Here is a 20,995-nt window from a genome sequence, read left to right as displayed (position 1 = left end):
TTTTTTTAACTGCACAGTATCTCAATATGTGGACATGCTCAATTAATCTATCCCTTGTCATTGTATATTTATTTTGTTTCCTTCTTACTGTCATCTATTATAAATAATACTTCAAGAACATCTTTGTAGCCAATTATAATTAGCCAAGACCATTTTGTGAGGCTGCGTACATTGGGGACTGAGAGTAGAGAATCTACCAAGAGGTAGTTTGGTGTGATATTGTACTAGTTGCCCTGATGACATCTACTAAGCTGTAAAACGGCAGCTCTGTGTCTGTGGTCTGGCTTTGGTGAGGTTACTGTAGAACAGGTATTCTGAACTGTGCTATATAGTAACCTTAGTTTGGGTATATAAAATTTAGTATGTTTGTGACAATGAATAGCAAGTTGAAGTACATTATGAAATAATATAATTGCTGATAATAAGCATAGGCTTAGCTTCAAAATAGCTAGCTTAAAATTTCCTGTATAGTGCATTTTAAAGATTTCACTAATGTTCTTGGAGGAGTGGCATCCAGCCATTTCTGAAATGAAATAACACACATTGTTCATAGTTTAGACCATAATTGATTTAATGCATATTTTTACTACTTTGACATACCATTTATCTTATATGAAAAGAATAATTCTTTCCACAGGTAATAAATAAAATTATAATTCTATAAAATGGTATTTGATGATCCACAAATTTTTTTAAATATTAATTTTTTAGTTGTAGTTGGACACAGTGTCTTTATGTCACTTATTTATTTTTATGTGGTGCTGAGGATCAAACCCAGGGTCTTGTACATGTGAGGCAAGTACTCTACCACTGAGCCACACACCCAGCCCCCACAATTTTTTTTTTAAGATTGTTTTTTAACCTAAGTGGATGTGTTCTCTGGCTGTTTTTTTTACTTTTTTGCTACTGTGACCAAAAGACTTAAAGAACAATTTGAGGAGGAAAAGTTTATTTGGAGACTCATGGTTTCAAAGATCTCCATCCATAGATGGCTGACTTTATTCCTCAGGGCCTGACATGTGGCAGAACATGATGGCAGAGAGTGTGGTGGAAGAAAGCAGTTGTGAGCATGGCACCTAGGAACAGAGAGATGCAGAGAGAGAGAGAGAGAGCGCGAGCACGCGCGCGCGCTCCCCTCACCAGACAAAATATAAACTCCCAAGGTGTATCCTAGTGCCCACCTCCTCCAGCCACATCCTACCTGCTTTTAGTTACCACTCAGTTAATCCCTATCAGGCGATTATTTCACTGATTGGGTTAAGGCTGTCAGAACCCAGTCATTCTTGCATTGTCTCACACATGAGCTTTTAGGGGACACCTCACCTCTAAACCATAGCACTGGTGATATTTGAATCATCTTAGAATCACAGAATCCATTATTTAAGAACATTTGTCCTCCTTGTTCCCCTCCTATTCTTAGAGGTAAGTGTGTCTCTCCGTTGCTTTGAGTCTGTGTGGCAGTTGCTTGTACTTCAAAGAGTCTTATTGTATGAGGATTCAAGTGAGGCCAATGGGAAATCTTCTGGGCTTGGTGCTCTCACAGCCTCCACATTAAGGAGGCAGGATCTCCACCTGAGGCTTCTAGACAGTAACTGTATTTTGATTCAAGCTTTTGATCAACAAGCTGTTTTAACTGATGGGACAAAGACTGAAACTAGAGTCTCTTTAGCACAGAACTTTCTAAGCTTTATTGAGAATAATTGTTCATTTCTTTGTGACCCACCTTACCATTTCCCAGCTTTGATCCTAAATCTTTTCTTTATCTTTTTAGGCTGGAGGCTCCCAAGTGATTTTCACAAATCCTTTAGAAATTGTCAAGATCCGTTTGCAAGTGGCTGGAGAAATCACCACTGGACCCCGAGTCAGTGCTCTGTCCGTCCTGCGAGATCTGGGGTTCTTTGGCATCTACAAGGTATCTATTAATCATTTGTTTGAATTGCTTGATCATTTGCTAAACTAGTAACTGTTCTTGAGCATGAAATTGACTTTTCCTGTGAAGAAATGTTCTTCTGGAACCCATAGGGAGGTACCCATTCTGCCATCTGCCAAAAAACTGCCTTCACAGATACACAAATCCAAGCTGACTACGATGTGAATGGTGTCCACTAGAGCTGTTCAGCACAACTCTTTACAGCATCACTGGCTGGGGCTTTATTTTGATTTGTTATTGATACAAAAACCTAATTCTCCATGTCCTCCTTCATGAGGGATATATGCAAAAATCCTAGGGCACCATCTTCAGGAGGCATCCTGAGTTCAGTTAACCCATACCAGGGCAAGAATTTTATTTTCTGATCCTACACATTGGCCCTATCTGTGTTTTCTATGTCTACACCACCTCTCAATTATTATAAATCTTAACCATTTTTCATTTAGAAATGGTTTTTCAGAATTATTGTAAAAACCAAACTTTCAGAGGATATTTGAAAATTATCATTCACATCATTCTACCATAAAGTTGTAATGAAATACAACAAAATCATTTGTATATATGCCCTGCTCTAAGACTATCACCATTTTTCAGTAAGATTCCAAAAAAATGTTTAGACCAACTTGAATAAGTAAACCTTTAAGAATATAGGGGGAGAAGTCAAATGTATACTTAAAGTAGTTTCTTATATTTACACAGAAATTATAAAAACAATTATATGAAATTAATAATGGTTTGTTTCTATGGCTAATATCAAGAAATGTCTTATTCCAATTATTCATGTAAATTTTAAACCAGTGTCTTGATCACTACTTAATTCTTTTTTGAATCATCTATTAATGTGGTTTTACAGAGCATATTGTCTTCATTTTTACCCTCTGCAAGATATAGCTCTTTTGATCTTCCTGTACAATATTGTCCCTGGAAATTTTATCCCACAGACATATAACATTGAGAGAGCTGATTTCTGTTTTCCTAGTCTCAGTTCGTACCGAGTGGGTATAACTGATCCCCATGAATTTCAGTTTACTACCATATTGCTTTTTAGAGAACTTTTTAATATCTTGTTTTGACATTCAGTGTAGCATTTGTGAGATCTTACCCCAATACTTTTTTCTCCCTTTTTTGACTACCCAGAATTCTTCAGGTGATCTCACTAAATATCCAGAATTAATAATAATTGAGGTCATTTCAGGCAAATCTACATTCCCCAAATGATATTTATCATGGTCAAATGGTTAGAAAGAGCACCCCATAAGCTGAGCCTTTGTAAGAATCAAATACAATGTGATGTCCTCCTTAATGAGATTGATCTGGGGAGATAGGAACAACTTGCCTTATTTACTTAAGCATATGTGGATTTTGAGAATAAAAATGCTGATTTTTTTTAAAAGTTGCACTTAAGATGCTCAATCAGGGATTGTGCAGTAAGCAGCATTCTAAAGCTATTTTCTTTACCAATTCATTATCCAGCTATAAGAAATAAACAGTATTATTATGAGGCATAACATAGATCAGTTTGAAATCATCTTCTTTTCTAAATTTTTAGGCTCTTGCGGTGTATAACACCATGTAGCAGCTTGTCATTTTGACAGGATGCCAAGGAGTCTTTCAGTGGGGCTGTCTGGTAAAAAGCACTTGGGTACTCTGGTGGTGACTGTCATCAGAATGTCTAGATGGATAAAATGGTAAAAACTTGTTTGCTGATACAGAAACAGGGCCTGTTAAATCACCTGCAGATGTTACGAGGCAGGGACTTTGTGCTTTTCATCCTCACATTATTTCATAATCTTAATTCCCTTTAACACTCTTTGGAAGTAGTTGGTATCCTGGTTTTGCAGTTGGGTGAACAGAGGCTGCCAGCCTTGGTATTTGAGCTGAAACAGAGGCTCAGAAGTTGCTTGTTTCCACTTTTGTGCTAAAATTGCTTTCCTGAAATGAGCAGGATTGCTCAAGTTTGAGCAGGAGAACTCTCCCATGTAAAGTTAGTTTAATTACTAGTCTAGTAATTTAATCTAGTTCAGAGGCATTCCACAGAGCTTGGCGCTGTCTCACAATACACTGGTTTTTGGTGTATTGATAATTACCAAGTGAAGTCACTAGTGCTTTGGGCTGGAAACTTGGTTTCTTTGCAAGAGAATGACCTGGCAGACTCCACCTTCATGCTGGCCATCCATATCAACTGAATTCCTGGAGACTTGTGAGTCTTCCTTAGGTGGACATTCACCTCTCTGTGGTATCTGCTCCTTTCAGTCTACTGGCTCTTGCATTACCACTCTAGCTGATCCTCATTTTTGATATCCTGGCTTCTAGCCTCTCCCTTGCCTAGTGACATGGGTGCCAGCCCCACCCCACGTTACCTATCCTTCCTCACCTTTCCTAGTCAGAAATCATTTCAGTAGGTTAAGCTCCCTCCATTTAGGGAGCATCACAGCTTTAATGTGAATTTAATGTGTTTTTGTTTCAAGGTAGCTCTTTTTAGCAATAGTGCCTTTCTCTGTTTGTTGCCTTGATTGGGTAGAAAAATGCAAATGGCAAGAAGTGAACTAATACTTTTAAGCCTGGTTTGTGTCCTTCCCTGTGGGTCTTAAAAGAGACCACTGTCATAGTTTTTGTTGGGACTGGTAATCTGCCTTCTCTTCCCCTGGGGTCTTTTGTTTGCTCTGTTAACATTACAATGGCGTGCACAGGAGGAGTGAGAGGTTGGCTCTGTCTGTGTGTCTAGGCCTGCTGAGCTTAACCTTACCTGAATTGGACTTAAGCAAGCTTTCTGTTTTTCTCCTGAATTGACTTGCAAAATACCTAACTATTCTGCAACTTCCCAGTAAATGGCAATTAGAATTCTTGCTTTAGAAATACATTTGCAACTGAAAAAGAGTGGATTTGGTAAACATTTCACATTCCTGAAATTAGAAATAGTTTAGAGCCAATATAGGAAACTATGTAAACAAAGCCCCCCTCTAAAATAGTGACATTTAGAGAGCTGTAGTTATAGCATGCAGAAAATAGGTGGTTGAAGTAAAGTCAGAATAAATCATTGCCTTTGGAAGAGCTGCCTGATTGTGATGTAGTTAAGAAAAAAAAAAAATCTTTAACATATATTACATTTCTTAAGAATGTAAGAGGTTGGGACTGGGTAGAAGAGCACTTACCTAGCATGCATAAGGCCCTGGGTTTGATCCTCAGCATTGAAAAACAACAACAAAAAAACTATATGAGGATGTAATTATCTTTTCCTAGGAAGATTTTCTTTTATACATAAGCCCCTGGAGTATAAAATAAGTCAGATTCTCTCATAGGAAAGAAAGTTGCATTCATCTACTTTGGAATGTTACCTATTCCATAGGAGCTCTCAACTTATAAAATTTGTTGTTGAACCATTAAATGGCAGCAGAGCTATCATAGGTCCAAAGATGCTTCCTTAGGAAGCCCAGAAGAGTTCATGCCTCTTTTCGGAAACTGTTTAGTAAAGCACTGAGAGCTAGGATCCATCAAGCATTGTTCAAAACAGTTTTCAAATTGCATAATCACAAATAAAACACGGGCTTATACTAGAAAGTTGCTTAGGAATATGGGCTGTTGTGTTCTGATCAAAGGCATTCGTTTCACCCACTGTGTTTGACAGTTTTCAAGTGTGTTTCTCAACTACCTGCATCAGTGGGTACCTGAGTTCATCCATTGTGTCTAAATGAATATTGAAGCTATTGTCCATATCTTGCAAAAGCAAGCAATGATATATCTGTGTGTTCTTGTTTATTTTGTTACTTCTCTCAAAGGTTTGGTTTTTAAAATCTTCAAATAAAATACAAGTTGATATTTTTAAAACCTCAAACTATTGAGAAGGGTATATGGAGGGAAGTAAAATTCTCTCTCCAACCTTTACTTTTCCATTCTCTTCAAATAGTTGCTGCTTAAATTTTTTATAAATCCTTGGAAAAATTTGTCTACTTAGATCAGTATTGTCTCCTCATCCCTTTCATTCTTTCTCTCTCTGTATTTTAAACTTTACCAATATCAATATAGCCTGTGGTGTTTTAGTACAAATAGAGTACTTCTATGCACAATGTTTCTCTTTCTCTCTTTCTCTCCTTGTTTTATTTGATAGTGGTGGTATACAATTATTTAAAAATTTTTTTTCACCCACCACCCCCATGCTGGGTGTAAGTTTTTTTTTTAACTGATTTCATATATATATTAGTTGTAGTTGGACACAATACCTTTATTTTATTTATTTATATTCCGTGCTAAGGATTAGACCCAAGGCCTCCCACGTGCTAGCCACAACTCAAGCCTCCTGGTTTCCTCTTAATGAATACTTATGTTTCTTCCAGTGTGGAAATACAAGCAATGCCTGGTGAACTTCCCTGTGTTTTATTTTGATAATTTTTTTTAATTAGTACTTTAAAATTATACATGATAGTGGCATTTGTTACTTACACATATATACACACTATGCGACAGTATAATTTGGTATTTTGTTATTCTTTTATAAGTGTGTACAAAGAATAAATTCCTAGGAGTGACGATATCAGGTCAAAGGGGCATGTACATTTTTTAGTTTCAATAGGTCTAATCAAATTCCATCAGTTTAATTTTATCCTGATAACACATAGTACTTATATGAATAATTCCTCAGTTTATCAGCTTTTATAAATTTCTTTTTATATGCATATGCCCCACATGAAGAATGAAATTGTTTAACTATTGCTTTGAGAATGTGTTGAACACTAGTTGTCTGACATCAAGGGGCATGCTTTGGTTTTACTGCCACCCTAATGGCTGCTCTCACTCTCCCACTTATACTTCTGTCTTCATCTGGACTTTATTCTGACTTTGACTCCAAATTCATTGTTATTATAGCAGCTAGAATGATCCATTTAAAATGTAAGTCAGATTAATTCACACAATACACTTTCTTAATATTTATAGCAACTGTATTCACAATTGCCAAAACCTAGAAGCAACCAAGATGTCCTTCACTAAGTGAATGGATAAACAAACTGGGGACATGCAGACAATGGAATATTACTTGGTGCTAAAAAGAAACAAGCTCTCAAACTGTGAAAACACATGGAAACAATTTTAAGCGCATATTACTAAGTGAAAGAAGCTGATCTGAAAAGGGTACATGTTACATGAGTCCAAGTACATGACATTCTGGAAAAGGCAAAACCGTAGAGACAGTAATAAGATCCATCAGCCCACTTTTATTGGGAGCTAACTATGTGCCTGGTGCTGTTCTAGCCATGTGGGAATATTGAAGATATTGTCCATATCTTGCAAAAGCAAGCAATGATATATCTGGGAGATGGCTGGGAAAAACCAACTGGATGCTCACAGTTTGGTGAATAGGAAAAGTTTGCCATCAAGAAAACAAATATATAACATCAGGTGGTGCTTAGACCTAAAAGGCAGGGTAAGGGGATGTAGAAGGGCCAAAGAAGGCCCGGCTGCATTTTAATAGGGTGGTCAGGGAAGTCCTCTAGAATGAGGTATCTGGGCAGAAACCAGAAGGAAATGTAAAACTAGTGGGCTCTACAGAAACTGCTCCCCAGTGGAAAACCTTCCAGCACTTTCTCTTGCAGTTAGAGCAGATCTCCAACTGCTTGCCTGGGGGCCTTTCCTCCTCACCCTCCATTTTGTGTCAACATCCTGTGAGCTAGCTCTGCTGGCTTCCTTTGCTTTCTTCAGATATTTCATGTTGCTCCCTTTTGTTCTTCAGTCTGCCCAAAGGCTCTTCCCCTGAACCCTTAGCCCAACAGAGGCCTTCTCAGCAAGACTGCCAGCCACTTACTATCGTGGTCCCCTTTCCAGTTCTCCAGCAGTATGCATCACCATCTAATGCCCTTCTCTGTGTGTCTGTGTCTCCCTTATCTAGAGTGTGTTTGTAGCAGCAACCTTTCTTCATTGCTGTTTTGTAACTTTTCTGGCACTTAAGTAGATTCCTGATAAATACCTATTGAGCCCATAATATAACTAAAAGCCAGGTGTTTCCACATTATTAGAGGATATTAGAGCAGAGAAAGTGGATTGGTGAAAAATGACCAAAAAGATCATGATGTTGGGAAAGTCAAAGTGAATAGGGGGGCTATCTGTATCCAGTTTCAGAGGCACCCATTTCTCTACCCAGCAAGCTTTGCCCTAGATGCCCTAAACCAGGGCTACAAAAATAATTTAGTAAGTGTGGTTTGTAAAGACTTCACCATTTTGTGGTGGCACTTAGCCAGGTTCACAGATCCACAGAAATTATGTGCATACAGTTGAGAAGAGCTGTCCAAGGGAGGATGCCCAGGCTATAGAGGAGGTGGAGCTGACTCACAGAGATACGGCAAGGAAGACTTTCTGAAGGAGATTGCCTTGAATAATGAACACATGAACCAGGTGGAAGGCAGAGGTGGATGGCCTGAGCAGCTTTATGTTTGAGAAAATATAATTTGGCTTCAGTGGGGGAATGCCAGGGAAATAATCATAATGTTATTATGGGGATTTATTAAAGTACATATATACAAAGAACACAAGGTGGAGCTTAAGCACATAGAGCGTATGATGTACTAGTTATTATTAATTTTTAATTATAGAATACCAACTAAGAGATCCTTGCAAAAATACCTAATTCTGTCCCAGGCCTAATTTCTAATATTGTGTGGTCAGCAATCTCCTCTAAGCTAGGCATTCAACTTTGGACTTCAGAATAACAAATAAAAAGGAGATGTCTTGAAAAACATTGTTTCTATAAAATAGTTCCCAAAGGAATTGAAAGTGTTAAAGAAGCCAGGGGAAAGAGATTCTTAAAACATAGGACAAGTGAGCCTAAGTGTCCATGCTCAGATGAGTGGATAAACAAAATCTGGCAAATACATATAAAGGAATAGTATTCATCCTGAAAAAGGGAGGAAATTCTGACACATGCTTCAACATGGATGAACCTTGAGGACATTATGCCAATTGAAATAAACCAGTCACAGAAGGACAGTATGACATACTTCCTCTTGTTTGAGGTATCTGGAGTAGTCAGATTTGCAGAGACAGAAAGTGGGATGGTGGTTGCCATGGCCCAGAGGGAGGGGATAATGGGAGGTAGTATTCAATGGGAACATAATTTCAGTTTTGCAATATGAAAAGGTTCTGGAGTGTGAATGCACTTAACCCTATTGAACTGTACACTTAAAAATGCTTAAGACAGGGCTGGGGATATAGCTCAGTTGGTGGAGTGCTTGCCTCACATGCACAAGGCCCTAGGTTCAATCCCCATCACCACAAAAAAAGAAAAAGAAAAAAAAATGCTGAAGACAATAAATTTTAAGTTATGTGTATTTTACTACAATTCTACCAACTGAGCTATATCCCCAGCTCCTCATTCACCAAATATTCACTGTGTGCTAGCACTTCAGTAGGTACTGGAGTTTCAGAGATGTATATAGTATCATTGCCTTTTGTGTGATCAGTATTGAGGGCATGAGAGAATATAAACATAAAAGTCTACTGCCATAAAGTTCTTTTTAAAAGTTTGTTTTAATAGGACAGAAAATTCAGATACAAAGGGATATCTCCAAAAAAAAAAAATAATAATATGTTCCCTAGCTCCAACCAGCAGTAACCTATCTTTCCAGAGACAAACATTTTTGCCAGTTTTTTTCTATTATTTGTTTTGTCCTAATTTTGTTGTTTCTTGCTGTGTGCCCACAGGATTAGTTTTAAGACAGGTCTTTTATCTTAACTTTCAGACTATAATATACTGCCCTTCATGGTCAAACTATATAAAATGATGCTACTAACTCACTGTTCATAGTGGCTGTGAATATATTTTCCAGAAGTAATGGATATGTTTCTGTTTCCATTAAGTCATCCTTATATTCTCTGGTTTCCAGTTGTGACCAAGGTATGCATTTAAAAACTGGCTGGCTTAAGAAATGTTAATTGACTACAGAATGAAACAGATAAATGTGTCATGGTAACTAAAGAGGCTTATGGGGTCTGATCAACTTAGTAAACTCTTATAAACTTATTTGGTAGAATTGGGTTTTTCACTAAATAAAAGATTGTATCTTAGCCTTATAAATGCCAAACCCTACAATGAGTGATTCAGGTATGAACTTCCATTTTCCACTCCAATAGGACAATGTACTTTTCATTGATAATAGTAATTATCATTACCTTTTATTGGAGGTCTTGTGCCAGATATTACACTAGGTACCTTATTCTAATCATTGGATTTAAGTTTAGTGTGTAAAAATTTTGTATTTCATGGATGAGAAAGTTGAGGCACTGAGATTCTGAGAATTTTACCCAATGTCAGAGAGATGATCTGAGGCTAGGTTTCTGATGACAAATCCTGTATTATATTCTTGCTCCTAAAATGTACTATTTTTGGTATGGAGAAGCAGAATTCAGATGTAGTTCTATATTTAAGATGATACATTTTTAATATATATATTTTTTTAAGTTGGGTACTTCTCTGAGAAGTCATCCTCTTCAGGGAGAGAGCTTTCAGAGAGTTGCATGGAGTGGTGAGGCACAGAAAACTCCATCTCAGTTAGCTAAGTAGTCATAATCATTGATGTTATAGACAAATGGCCTCACTGATATACTAAGAGAGGCAGGGGAAAAAGCGCTCCCACCCCCCAAATTTGGTGATCTACATTAAGGGGAAAAACAACAACAAAAAAAAATTAGCAAGGGGCACTACCTACATAATGATTCCATGTTTTAAAGGAAATGTGTCTAGAGACAGTGTCGAGTAAACAGCTTAAGTATCTCCTCTAAAAGGCCTAAACTCTATAGGGTTTTCAGCCATTGGCAGATCAAAAATGATCATCCAGTTAAAAACAACTTAAAATGTTGTACAATGTTTTGGTGGGTTTTTTAAAATTATTTTTAGTTGTACACAATATTATATTTATTTATTTATTTATTTTTGTGGTGCTGAGGATCCAACCCAGTGTCTCACATGTACTAGGCAAGCATTTCATCACTAAGCCACAACTCCAGCCCCCTCTACAATGTATTTTTAAAAAGACTTTTCAAATCATAGCAAAGAAATTAGGAATGTTTAAGCCTACAATGAGGTGAATTCAGCAGAACCATAAAGCTGACTTTTGCCTTGAAGACATTTGCCAAACACCTGAAGTTGAGCATTAATTTTTTTTTATTGTAAACTTTGGCATATGCTAATGACTTTTTAAATTTGTTCTAATTAGTTATACATGACAGCAGAATTTTTAAAGCTATGTGGGACAGCTAGGTATTGCCTAAAGAAGTAAATCTAAAAAGAACAGGGTGGAGACTAAGGTAAGTCAAGCAAAGGACTTCAGTGACAAAATTTAAGGGGATATTTACTTCCAGGGGCCAGCCCTATGTGTGCACAGCCCTGATAATGAGGGTTTCCTTGATGTGTCTGTTCTGGGATCACTAATCTTAACCCTACCTCTGGTCCTAAAGAAAATCATCCCCCATAACATGGACCACAAAGAGCTGTACCCCCAGTGGACGGGTAAAATAATAATGCCTCTTCTACTCTAAGTTGCAAAGAAAATTGCCTTACTTCTCAGTGGAGGAAGAGAAAAGGCGCTAGGGAGGAAACCCTCTCCTAAGAATCAGAAACCCTAAGCTGGTCTCACATGGGCTTATAGGCTGAATTTCTATTTCTTTGATGATCAGAAAAATGTCAAGCTGGTAATTTATTTTTAAACAGTCTTGAACTTACGGTACTCCTTTGTGTCTGACAAAATCAAACATAAATCTTCTCTAGAGAAACCCACATTCAACTCAGGCCTTAAAAATTTTCATAGATTGTGTTACAAGGAAGTGAACAAGTCACATTAGAAAATCTCAAGTCATACAGGCAGTGAGGCCCTTTAAGAAGAAATAACAAAAACAATGGGGAAGCATTGTTTGATTTAATGATTGGGAGATACTAGGATCAAATCCAGGGTCTCACATCTGCTATGCAAGTGCTCTACCACTGAGCTATATTCTCAGGCCTTTTTTAAATTTTATTTTCAAATGGGGTCTAGTTAAGTTGCCCAAGCTGGCCTCAGACTTGCAATCCTCCTGCTTCAAACTTCCAAATAGCCAGGATTTCAGGCATGAGCCACTATTCCTGGTTATAAATTTTTAAATTATCAGAAATATTAAGTGAATTTTTTAAAAATTAAAAAGTGAAAATATTTATAATGATTAAAATTTAACAGATAGCTTTGACAACAGATTGAACACAGTCAAAGAGAGCATTAGTGAACTGGAATATGTGAAATTATCCAGTATGCATTTCTGAGAGACATAGAAATTGAGACAGAGAAAAGTATGAGATGGTCTAATCGGTATAAAACAAAACTTGAAAGAAAGGAAAGATGAGAGCTGAAGATTTTTCAGATCTTATAACAGCCATTAATCCACAGACTCAAGAAATACAACAAATTGCAGTTATGAGATAAAGGTAATCCAAACTAGACACAGTAGACTAAAATTGCTGAACATCAAAACTAAAAAGAACCTATTAAGCAGCCAGAGAGAAAGGCAGATTTGCTTCCAAGGGGGCAACAGTTGAACTGACAGTTAATTTAGTAATAATGACAGCCAGAAGACAGTTGAATGGTATCTTCAGTGTTTATAAGAAAAAACTTTTCCACCTAGAATTCTATACCCTGTAAAAATGTATTTTAGGGACAGAGAGAAAAATGAAAACATTTTTAGACTGGAAGAACACATCACCAGTAAAGCCTTAATAAAGGAAATTATAAAGTGTACTTCAAGTAGAAGAAAATTGATTACAGGTGGAAATGCAACAGAAATGAAAAGCAAAGAAAGTAATAAATGTTTACGCTAAACAGCATTGCCTTAATTAATTTATATATGTATGTCTATGTTTATACATGGTAATTATAAATGCTTAATGTTTTAAGGTAGAATTAAAATTCATAATCATAAAATGGGGATTGCTTGTAATTTAAGTAGTCTAAAGAACATGTGTTTATACAAGAGGAAAGTGAAGACAGCAAAGACTGTAATACATTAACCAGGCGTATTAACATTCTCAGTGTAAACACCTAGACGAGAAATAGACTTTGCAGGTAATGCTGTGAATGGGGAAGAGGAAGGAAAGGTAACAAAAATTGAAAAGGTGGGATACATGTCACAGATCGGCTTTGTGAAAGTGGTGAAAGACACCCCGTTAATGAAAGACCCCCGTTTCCCTGTCCAAGGAGAATCACATGAAACACTGGCTGCAAAAGCACGAGGTGGTTTATTGGGACATAGGCGCCTGCGGGTGTCCAGCAGAACCTCAGCTGGAGCTTTGGTGAACTGGCACCCTGGGCTTGGGGATACAGAGATTTTTATAGGGTTTGGGACAGGTTTCGCGCTCGCGGGAAGCAACAGGTTTCTTATTGGTTTGTTTAAATCTAGCATATAGGCCACCTAGGGGGTACAGGTCTGCATTCCAAAAACCACAGGTCTGCATTCTATTCTTTCTGTTCCTGCTTATCTGTTCCTGTTTATTCATTCATGCCTCAGGATGTGGGTGCTCTGGTTATATGGAAAGCACATCCATGCCTGAGCCTGTTTATGACAAGCCCGGTATCTTGATTTCATATCTTGGCCTTAGGTAACTGGACTAACTGGGCTAGGGTCTTTCAGTGGCAAGACTGGCAGCTTGGAGACTAAAGGTCCATGTAAAAAAATTCCAGTCTATGTAAGTGATGAACATCATCAATGACAAAGCAACATACAACAGCAGAACTGTGGAGAGCTGGGACTGACAGTGGCATTTACTTAAAAAAAAAAAAAAAAAAAAACTCAAAAACTCAGGGTTGCCAAGATTATCTTTTTAGAATTACAATGTAATTAAGGAGAACCTAATGTTTTAAAAGTCTATGAACTAAAAACCAAATAGTAAACTACATTTTATATTCAAATGGGTGTCATTTTGATGTTTAGTGATATCAAATATTCATTTATTGGCCAGTTTATTTGGTTTCAACACCACTGACAATAACATAACAGGTCTTGGCACTAGTGATGTTTCTCAGCAAGATGCTGAAACTCACTCTGTCCCCGGCACCTGAGGTCCACCATTTCTTGACTGGGCAGAAGGCATGCTGTCAGGCTGCATATCTAAGGGTTAACTCATTTAGGGGAAATCACAAAGAATGCTAAGGGATCAAGACATGACATGCTGCCCATTGTTTGTAGCTCCAGGATCAAAATATACAATTATACATGCCAAATAAATTCTAAACCTGTAAGGTAGGAAAAGAGGGGTGGCTCTGACGACAGGTGCCAGAAGCATTAAATAACCTTCTCAGACAAGGTGCACCACTGTTGTCTTGAATGCTGCAGGGTCCCTCAGTCTGGCATTTTTCCCCCATGCTAGACAATGTGTATTCACTGCTGGAGTCTCTGTTAAGCCTCTGTCTCCCAGACCTGCTGGCTCCTGGTGCCCAGCCCAACACAGAGGTGCCTTTGTGAATGTAATTACCTTTCCCTGTATTAGAAATAGCCTGTTTAGAGCTGTGTTTGCAGGTACAGCTAGAATAAGCAGGAATTAGCATGCAAAAAGACCTGCCCTGGCCCCGACTTCTTTATCAGCACCACCCTTCAGGACTGGCTCTTTTCCCAACTTGGGATTGATTGGGCAGGTGTGATACCATCCAAAATGAAGAACTTTGAAAGACAAAGAAGAAAGGCACAAAAGACATTGAGAATTGGAGATAGCTCTAGGAGTGGGGGGTGCAGGGAAATCCTGACATGTTGTATCTTTTGATAATCTCAAATCAGAGAGAACTGCCAGAGTAAACCCAAATGGATGGTTCTAGAAATTTAAGAATTGATTAAAGCTCCCTGAGGCTTTCAGCACAGTGTCCACATCAAAAAGTCAGGAGAAGCAAAATAAATGGTTCTTCTGCCGTGATGGTACCCTGTCCAGTATCTCTAAGCCTGTCTAGTTGGCCTGTGGTGATTATGGACAATGAACTTAAAGTGAAATTAGAGTACCTTTAAAGAACCTTCCTAGACCTCAGATATGATGAGTGTGGAGGGCATTAGAACAATTCAAAAATGGAAGGGGCCAGAGTTCAAGACTGTTTATATATAGGTCTACCCAGAGATGCTTTTTGTTGTTCCTGTCTGTCATAGTGGGCCTTTTATTTAAAAAGAAGAAAAAACAATGATTTTTTTTTTTTTTTTTTTAGAGATAGTACTTTAGTGGCTAGTAAGAGATTAGAGGATTGTATTTTGCATTTGGTAATTTTCCTCAAATGATTTTACTGTATGTAGAAAGGAAATTCAGGGCCAACCAGAAAATATCTTAAGAGCAGAGATGCCCAGAGAATCAGGAAAATAGACTCCAGGCCAAAAAAATGTAAGGATTTTTCTGTGGGTCAGAAAGATTTGGAGATTTATTTTAAATGGCACACACTTTGTAATTTACTAATTTTTTAATGGCCAAAGTAATTATTTCTGTGTTCTTGATGCAGGCTGTGGGATGGCAGAGATTGTTTTCCTCTATTGCCCAGTTGCTTGTTCAGAGTGGCTGATTGCTCAGTAAAAATTATGCATGGGGCAAGTAGAATACAAGTTAAAAGGGTTTGTGTTTTGATGTAGGACTAGAGAATAGGTGTTCACGACAAAGTGAAGGATTTATCAAGGAATCTGGGAGAGAAACTTTTTCACCCTTGGAACTTTAAAAGCCTTTTTAACATCCTGCTTCTCTTTTCTTTGTGCAGGGAGCAGCAGGTCAGAGATTGCCTAAGGGGGCCTTGTAAATTGGCACCTGCCTTTGTGCCTACAACCTGAAGGAAGCGTGAGGAAAAGGAGGCCAGGGAAATTTAATGAGTGTGCCTGTTTCTCCAGCCTTTTGCAGAGTTAGCTCTCTTTGGGAATTGGGCTTTGATGCCTGGAGTGTAAGGGAATTGAAGGCCACCTCCTGACTCAACCAGGGTAGTTATTTGCTGTGTAGGGAGACACCTGAGCAGGTGCTGGGCTGGGAAACAATACAGGTACCAGGAGAGGCAGGGAGATAACCCTCCAGTCACATTTGTCCCTTACATGTATACTCAGTGCACTGGGTACTTTATAGAAGATTTTCACAGTAATTGCCTCATTTATTACTAATGAGTCCAGTCCCTCCCCTTCCCTGAAGAAGGTGACCTTTGGTGTTTTGTTGTTGGTGTTTGCCACTGGGGATTGAGCCCAAGGGCGTTTATCACATCCCCAGCCCTTTTTTTATATTTAGAGTCAGGGTCTCACTAAGTTGCATAGGTTCTCACTAAGTTGATCAGGCTGGATTTGAATTCATGATCCTCCTGCCTCAGTATCCTGAGCTGCTGGGATTAAAGGTGTGCACTACCTCACCAAGCACCTTTGATATTTTTGACAAGAAGTTTGTTGGGACTCATCACATGGCTACCCAACCATGCATAGGAGGTAGAAGGAATGTCATCTTACCACGTCTTCTCCCTATGTCAGTGGATGCATTTTTAAGTTTGAACATCCCCTCTGTAGAGCAGGGATGGTGGCTGCCCACAAGTTCCATCTCTTCTTGGACTTTTTCTTTTTTTCAGGTAATTGGAAACCTAAGTCCTCTTACATATCCTAACATTCACTTTGGTTTGCATAATTTACTCGGCCCGATTCCTCTGTTAAAAATGCAACATATTCTACCACTTTCCCTTCAGCCTTGCACTGTGAGGTTGCTCCTTTCCCCCGGTTTGTTCCTTTTCATTTGTTTGTATGTTTAATTTTGGCCAAGCCATTTTTCCTCTCTGCCATCCAGTGTTATTGTCAAACATGTCTTGAATTTCATCATACCTCTTCCCAGGCATTTCTCCCAGGGATGCATGATTTACTACCATGATTTCAGGAAAGGAGGGAGAGGGTCTGCTTCTGGGGTCCCTTCTTGACGCACCCAGCTGCTTCTTTCATGTGCCTTTACTCTTCTTGTGTCTTAGGGATGGTTCCGATTTCAGGTTCTGTCTTCCTATCTGTGTCTTTTTGCTCATATTGAAATCACATAGCATAAGACAAATCAATCTGACCCCCCACCCCCCGTGCCCTCCGCCCAACTTTAGCATATTCTGGTACAAAATGACTCTTTTCTCCTAGGTTTTGTAGTATTCCCAACAAATAATATATCTTTGCTCAACTAAAAACTTCGTTTGTTTTCTAATATATTGTTTCCAGCATGAATTATTGTCCTTCTGGAAATCTGACAACATATCTGAAAGCCTCCCATGTCTTTTTTAGTTGTGATTTTTTCCCCCCTATGGGAATTGGCAATATAAAATGAGTATCTTCAAGAACACGTGTTAGGCCCCAACTAACATAGGTTTTGCAAAGTCTGTTATAAATTAAATCAGATTATAGTTCCTGGCCTCTGGTTACTTACAGTCTGAAATGGGCAATACTGAAAGAGGCAGATAAAGGACGTGAAGGAAACTCAGAACAGTAATAAGAAGGTGTAGATAGTGTAGAACCATGTGGAATCCATCCCTGTCTATGTTGTACTTAAAAATTCATCAGTGGAAATGTGGTATGTAGGGTTTAAGTGAATGAAGAAGTTGTATTTAAGACGTTGGAACTCCCATCTTAGCAATCATAAAAGAATATTCAGTGATAGATGTACCTTGACTGATCAGGTGAATGGGGCATTGAAAGCTTTACCTGACAGGCATCAGGATTACCAGGGAGAGGAAACTGGGCAAGTGAAGGAAGTCATTATAAAGCTTTGACAAGGGTGAGAATATTCATCCTGATCCACAGGATAGCCCAATACCAAGGATGGTGTAGAGTTTTGGAAACAAGAAGTGGGGGGGTGGGGGGAATATAGGCAACATGACTAAAGAATGAAGGAAATACTAGATCATGCCTGGCAAAAACACAAATCATACACTGAATCTAAGGAGAAGAGAAGGCATAGTCCAAAGCCACTCCACCATGATCTCAGCTCTGGAATGGTTGGTAATATTTCTGCTCACAGAAGGCTGCCGAACATTTACAGTACTCGCAGTAGTTATCTCTGGCTGGTGAAAATTAGGAGCAGTTAAATTTTTAATGCTTCTCTGAATTTTCCATGATAAACACTTACTGTTTTATAATCAGGAGGGGGAAAAAGAAGTATTAGAAAATATTACCAGCAGTGATATGAGGAGACCACAGATTGAAATCTGGCCTTGAAATGTGAACAAAAGAGCTGACAGAACTTACAGAAAGACACGAAGTCAAGAAGGGAAAAGGTAGAAAAAATAAGAAATTAAAGGGTGGTCGAGTACCCTTACAGACTAACTGCCTAAAATATGACTTCAAAAAACTAATCTTAAGGCAAAGATTTTGGATGCTACATATGAATATTGATATTATAATTTACTTTTTTGCCTTGAGAAAGCTGAGAGAGATGGGGGAAACCCTTAGAGACCTGAGTTTTGGACCTGTCTCCAGAGATAACTTCAAGATATACCCTGAACAAGCCCAGGGTACATCCTTCAATAAAAGCACTATTGATGGATTATCCTGGCATCAGTTTGCACATATATAAAATGAGCAGCTTGTGTGTGCATGATGTCATGGTTCTTAATTTCAGTTAGACACTGAACAGTTCGGGAGTGCACATGATACAGAAGCATAGGCTGATTGTGAGATTGACTGGTCCTGTTTTGAATACCCATTTGCAGAGTGAACGTAGGCTTGAGACATGCTTCAGGCATCCATGGGTGAGTTGACTGAGGAACAGCCAACATGACAGAATCCAGATTCCAAGCATTTGTTCTGGTTGCAAGGATGAGCCAAATGGGTATTAAATTTAATGGGATTAAATACAAAGTCCTACTTGTGTTACTTCACTTCTGTATGACAACTAAGTTGCAGTAGAACTGGGTTACTAGTTTATATGAAAAAGACTAAGGGTTTTATAATGCAAAATCTCAGTTTGAGTTAGGAATGAAATGTAGATGTCAGGGGGAAAAAAAAAGCTACAATAACAGATGTGTGGGTGTTAAAGAACTTTGACAGATTGGAGCAGCATCAGGGAGAAATACCCAAGATCTGGCATTACTAGACCTAGTTAAAGTCGCTGGACATGGCTAGAACTGTTGAATCTGGATGGATTCGTTATTTTCTTTTGGGAATCTTTATAGTTGTTGGAAATTTTTAGGTATTAGAAATCTGTGAAAGAAATGGTATTAAATCATTAAGTGTTGAAAAGGGGTGATTTCCTTCCTGTGCAGCCCACCCCAAATGCAATATATGTATTGTGGTTTTCATTATAATATTATATCATATTTCAGGGCACTCATCAGTTTTCAGGGCCTCTGCATGGCATGATTTTGGCACCAGAAATTGTTTATTGAAGACCTTGCTCTAGAAGCTAATTATTTTACCACTGCTTTTATGTGTGTCATAATTACAGTAAATATTTTAAGGCCTATAGGCAGGTATTTATCAACATTTCATAAACCCTGAATGGTGGGTAAGTATGTGAATGAATTAGGGGATCCATGAATTCCCAGAAAAGATACATAACTTTTTTGTGTACATGCAATTTTTTTTTTTCTGGGAAAGTGTCCAATACTTTTGTCAGATTCTCAAATAATGCAAAAATTGGACCTCTTGCCCCTCCACCTGTATAATTTGTCTACTTGCTGTGTGTAAGCAAAAAAAGCATCTTGAGTATTGCCTCCCATCTTCTGTTGAGACCAGCAAACAGATCTTCCATGAAATGGCAATGACTTACCACCAGTGGGGGACTTAACAGGCAGAATTCCAGAAATGCTTAAATAGAAATCTTTTTTTTTTTTTTTTTTTTTTTTTAAAGAGAGAGTGAGAGAGTGAGAGAGGAGAGAGAGAGAGAGAATTTTTAATATTTATTTTTTAGTTCTCGGCGGACACAACATCTTTGTTGGTATGTGGTGCTGAGGATCGAACCCGGGCCGCACGCATGCCAGGCGAGCGCGCTACCGCTGAGCCACATCTCCAGCCTAAATAGAAATCTTAGCATTAGAGTAAATGAGAACTCCCCTCCCACTGCCTCACACCATACAACAAAACTAGTTTTATTTTTAAATACAAGATTCAGACTTGTTACTTGAAGAATTTGGATGATTTTTTTACTGTTCCCCTTTCAACTTGTGAGTACAAATTTGGTCTTCTCCAGGAATATTTTGTTCTGAGGTGAGTTCCAAAGAAGCCTAATCTTCTCAATGGGATATGTGTTTCATGTGGTTTTTTTTTCCTTTGCAAACGCACAGGGTGCCAAAGCCTGCTTTCTGCGGGACATTCCTTTCTCGGCCATCTACTTCCCGTGTTATGCTCATGTGAAGGCTTCTTTGGCAAATGAAGATGGGCAGGTTAGCCCTGGGAGCCTGCTCTTAGCTGGTGCTATAGCTGGTGAGTGTCCTCCATGAAGTTCTTTTGTTTCCCCATCCCCCATCCCCAGGCTTTAGCCCCCACCCCCACACACCCCCACCCCCACCGTGTGCTACAACACTGAAATATTTTGCTGATAGTTCTTGACAGGGTACATAACAGATTGTTTTGAATACGGACTGAAAAGAGAGAGTGAGAAAGTAATCTTCATTCTGGGAGATTAGATTATCAGGTAAACTTAATAATTCTGGAAAGGTCTCCTTAAATATTGATTCATTCTATGGTCTTATTGGATTCCAATTCAAGTTACATATTATTTCATAATTTCACTTTTTTTAATATTTATTTTTTAGGTGGAGTTGGACACAATGCCTTTATTTTATTTATTTATTTTTATGTGGTGCTGAGGATGGAACCCAGGGCCTTGCACATGCTAGGCAAGCGCTCTACCGCTAAGCTATAACCCTAGCCCTCATAATTTCACTTTAACCCAAACGAATGGTAATGTTTCAGTCAGAAGTTTTTAAAAACTTGAAAATTTGTGCCCTAAAGATGTCTAACCAAAATATTGTATACAAGCTTGTCCAAAATTGAAGCAATAGTTATTATCATTTAGATATCATTTAGATAAAAGAAGCATAATAAGAACCATAACAATCTGAACTGATTAGTAGCAGGGTCCCCCACACCCCGTAAAGTTAAAGGAGTGGG

The 20,995-nt window shown here is 38.3% G+C and overlaps 1 protein-coding gene across 3 annotated transcripts in view; it reads left to right on the top strand.

The window, feature by feature from the left end:
- The window catches only part of Slc25a13 (solute carrier family 25 member 13), a 179,969-nt gene that overhangs the window by 149,619 nt on the left and 9,355 nt on the right, over positions 1-20,995 (top strand). For all 3 annotated transcript variants that reach the window (XM_026391539.2, XM_026391537.2, XM_026391540.2), the window contains 2 exons: positions 1,772-1,912; positions 20,167-20,305. In XM_026391539.2, the coding sequence (XP_026247324.1) occupies positions 1,772-1,912; positions 20,167-20,305 (280 nt within the window). The remainder of the gene's footprint in view (positions 1-1,771; positions 1,913-20,166; positions 20,306-20,995) is intronic.

The sequence above is a fragment of the Urocitellus parryii genome, chromosome 3 (assembly GCF_045843805.1).
Source record: "Urocitellus parryii isolate mUroPar1 chromosome 3, mUroPar1.hap1, whole genome shotgun sequence".
NCBI lineage: Eukaryota > Metazoa > Chordata > Mammalia > Rodentia > Sciuridae > Urocitellus > Urocitellus parryii.
Note: the sequence above shows the minus strand (reverse complement) of the source record. Positions and strands in the feature narration are given on the sequence as shown.